Source organism: Mya arenaria, chromosome 15 (genome assembly GCF_026914265.1).
Source record: "Mya arenaria isolate MELC-2E11 chromosome 15, ASM2691426v1".
Taxonomy (NCBI): domain Eukaryota; kingdom Metazoa; phylum Mollusca; class Bivalvia; order Myida; family Myidae; genus Mya; species Mya arenaria.
The window spans coordinates 54,421,517-54,425,633 of record NC_069136.1 but is presented as its reverse complement, the minus strand read 5'-3'; the positions used below and the strand labels follow the sequence as shown (position 1 = coordinate 54,425,633).

The 4,117-nt window shown below is 39.2% G+C and overlaps 1 protein-coding gene across 1 annotated transcript; it reads left to right on the top strand.

Annotated features, from left to right (window-relative positions):
• The first annotated feature begins 1,157 nt into the window (after positions 1–1,157).
• LOC128219491 (involucrin-like) lies at positions 1,158–3,714 on the top strand. The gene is made up of 3 exons (XM_052927298.1): positions 1,158–2,225; positions 2,572–2,680; positions 3,248–3,714. The coding sequence occupies exons 1-3, from the start codon at positions 1,158–1,160 to the stop codon at positions 3,712–3,714; spliced, it is 1,644 nt and encodes a 547-aa protein (XP_052783258.1).
• The last annotated feature ends 403 nt before the right edge of the window (positions 3,715–4,117 follow it).

Sequence of the window (4,117 nt, the reverse complement as noted above, 5' to 3'; positions counted from 1 at the left end):
GTTTTAAGAATTAAACAGGCAAATGCTGTCTACCAGACTCTATCATCTGAGTATGAAAGTATCTGGGTTTCATTAGAACAGCCCATAACATCATTATATTTTACAACCAGAACATTTTATCTCAGATACACATGCATGTTTGACTAAATGGCTGATAGAAGAGTTAGCCACAACGTTGTATCTAGCGATGAATGGTTCTGGGTTTATCGTATATCAACTTAAATGAGTTATCAAGTGAAAAGCAGACACTATCATTTACGTATGAACTATTTAAGCATATGTGTGATAGCACTTGACAAGGCTAATTGGTGTTAATAACATTCTATATCATGTTTCATGTGGAACTGGTTTTTGTCTTGCGAAGTGTTTGTTTAGAGATAAAAACCTCACAAACCGCAGAACTGTATAGAATGTGGTCAGGGAAGGATTTCGACCTACAAAAACTAAAAGGTAAGAATATTTACTTATAATGATTGTTATTATTTGTGTTTTCAATGTAAATATACTAATATCTTAGTTTAATTTTACAATTAACCCTTAGCCTGCTACAAAAATTGTCGTCTGTTCACCTGCTTCAATTTTAAACATCGACCTAATCGCTTCAAATTTGAGGGAAATATTGACCGAGTAACTCTGTGTCTGACCGGAATCAAATATGTATTTCAATTGCTTTATTACACAACAGGTTTTTTCAACTCTTAGCCTGCTTATCCCGATCATAAAAAAATATGGAAACAACTAAGATTCCGGTTATTAATTTACTCTAAATTCATAAGATTTACGTTGAATTGATTTTATTTATATACTACGTTTATGTAAAAAAAAAACATTGATCTTTCAAAATGCATCCGTCATTTGGATATAAATTCACGGGCCCTATTGTTTCAACAAGTGGGCATTTCGCATAGCAAGGAATATTGATGACGGAATCGAATGGTGGTAGAAAACACACTTGGACTAATAGTAGAATGCTATTTTTTGATTGAACGCATAGTTATTTTTGTGCAATAATGCCACATGCATTCCTAGAAAAAAAACACACTTGACTGCAAAATGTTGCAAGCGGTTTAACCTTAAAAGATTTGTTCATACCGTCTCCATTCTGAGTACACAAATACCAATACATATAACCAATTGCCAATGTGTCATGATTCCAGATGTGGTCGGATGCAGACGACGAGATATTAATTGAAGCTAGCCAGAAATGGGATCATATCGCACAAGAACAGCCAAGCCCTGCAGGCGTTCCATCAGAACAGCAAATACCAAAACAGCAAAGCATATCAGGTGTGCTACCAGAACAACAAAGCACTGTAGGTGTGCTACCAGACCAGCAAATCAATGCAGGCGTGCTACTAGAAGAGCAAATCACTACATGCCTCTCACCAGAACAGCAAAGCACTGCATGCGTGCTACCAGAACAGCAAATCATATCAGGCGTGTCACCAGAACAGCAAAGCATATCAGGCGTGTCACCAAAACAGCAAAGCACTGCAGGCGTGCTACCAGAACAGCAAAACACTGCAGGCGTGCTACCAGAACAGCAAAGCATATCAGGCTTGTCACCAGAACAGCAAAGCATATCAGGCGTGTCACCAGAACAGCAAAGCACTGCAGGTGTGCTACAAGAACAGCAAAGCACTGCGGGCGTGCTACAAGAACAGCAAAGCACTGCAGGCGTGCTACAAGAACAGCAAAGCACTGCAGGCTTACTACCAGAACAGCAAAACACTGCAGGCTTGCTACAAGAACAGCAAAGCACTGAAGGCGTGCTACAAGAACAGCAAACCACTGCAGGCTTGCTACCAAAACAGCAAAACACTGCAGGCTTGCTACCAGAACAGCAAAGCATATCAGGCTTGTCACCAGAACAGCAAAGCATATCAGGCGTGTCACCAGAACAGCAAAGCACTGCAGGTGTGCTACAAGAACAGCAAAGCACTGCGGGCGTGCTACAAGAACAGCAAAGCACTGCAGGCGTGCTACAAGAACAGCAAAGCACTGCAGGCTTACTACCAGAACAGCAAAACACTGCAGGCTTGCTACAAGAACAGCAAAGCACTGAAGGCGTGCTACAAGAACAGCAAACCACTGCAGGCTTGCTACCAAAACAGCAAAACACTGCAGGCTACGGACTAACGTCTTACGAAAGACAAATGGACTTTTTATGTTCAAATGTCCAAGAGAAAACTACAAAATCCTATGTAGATGATACAGGAATAAAAGTACAGAAAAGAAAGCAAGTTGCAAGATCATATTCATTTGTGGTAAATAATGAAAGCATAAGGGTTTGCAAAAAGTTTTTTCTCAGTACTATACGCATAAGTCAAGCAATTGTAAATCAAGCTCTTTCTAAAAAAGTTAGTGGTCATTTTCAAGGCAAAGATGAAAGAGGGAGACATAGAGCACCAAATAAAACAAGTGACGGAATGTTAAATGAAGTAAGGGCACATATTGAATCTTTCCCAATCGTTGACTCACATTATACAAGAAAATCCACCAAACGACAGTTCCTCCCCCCTGAATTGAACATTAAGAGAATGTATGAGGCATACATACTGAAATGTGCAGAGAAAGAAACAGATGTTGTCAAGGAGCCAATTTACAGAAGGGTTTTTAATGAGGAATACAACCTTTCCTTTCACGTCCCCAAGAAAGATCAGTGTAGCCTATGCAACAGGTAAAACAACGCAAAGGCAGACGGAACACTTAATGAAGAAATGAAAAAAGAATATTTAAATCACCAACAAAGGAAAACATCAGCAAGGGAACAAAAGTACGAGGACAGCAATAAGGCAAAACAGGACAACAAGACTCACACATGTACGTTTGATCTTCAGTCAGTGTTATACACACCCTGCTCTCTGGTAAGCCTGATGTATTATATGAGAAAGCTGTGCTGCTATAACCTGTCAGTCTACAGTGCCGGTGACAAAACAGCAACATGTTTTCTGTGGTCAGAAATTGATGGGAAACGGGGATCCAACGAGATTTCTACATGTCTAAACTTGTATCTGTCAAGATTGAATTCAAGGATCGAACATGTTATTCTGTACTCCGACGCTTGCCCTGGGCAAAACAGAAATCAAATTGTGGCGACAAGTCTGTTACATTCTGTATCAACATCACCAACTATTAACACAATCGACCACAAATTTCTCGAGAGTGGACACACTCATATGGAATGTGACTCAATGCATTCGGCAATCGCGTTCGCCAAGTCAAAAACGAAGATATTTGTCCCTAGCCAATGGGAAACTGTCCTATCTATGGCGAGAAGAAAAAAACCCATACCATGTGGTTGCTCTGAAAAACTACGACTTCAAAGACTTCAAGGCAGTAAAATCATCACAAACAAAAGCTACAAAAACTGAACAGGGCACCAGGCTGAAATGGACATCCATGAAGTGGATGCGATTTTTGAAGAACGAACTCGATGCATGCTTCTTCAAGTACAGTTTTGACAATACAGAAGAGTTTCAGAAGGTTAAGCTTGTAAGTAAACGCGATATTCACCAAGTACAGCCCTTGTACAAAGCAAAGCTGCCAATATCAAGTGCAAAGAAGAAAGACCTCATCACTTTGTGCAAACAAGGCATTATTCCGACAGAATACCAGGACTTTTACAGGGGTTTATCGGCCAGTCAAAGTGTAAAGGAAAGGTTACCAGAACCTGATAAGGAGGAATCGGACGCGGACACTGATGTTGAATAAACTCGACATGACAATGTTTCAATTATCTTAACACATTTATTCCCTGATTAAACCTGAGTCGAATTGAACTAAAACATGACTGACAATAATGTTTCTAACACAAATGGTATTGTCATGAGAAAATAAATCCATAATGTATTTCTAAACAGAGGGCAATTGGGCATGTAAATGCTTCAAATCTGTTAATTTTAACGTAGCTACATCCAATCTCATCTCAAGACGATGCTGATAACAATCATTTGTAATAATAATATAAAAAATATAATCACTAGCATGAAAATTAGTATCCTATTCAATAAATGACATAATGGTCAATTTCTCATGACAGTAGTCACTTTAGGCAGTTAGGTCTTATGAAAGGGAAATAAGTTTAGACTCACCTTTTGATCTAATAATTAACAGA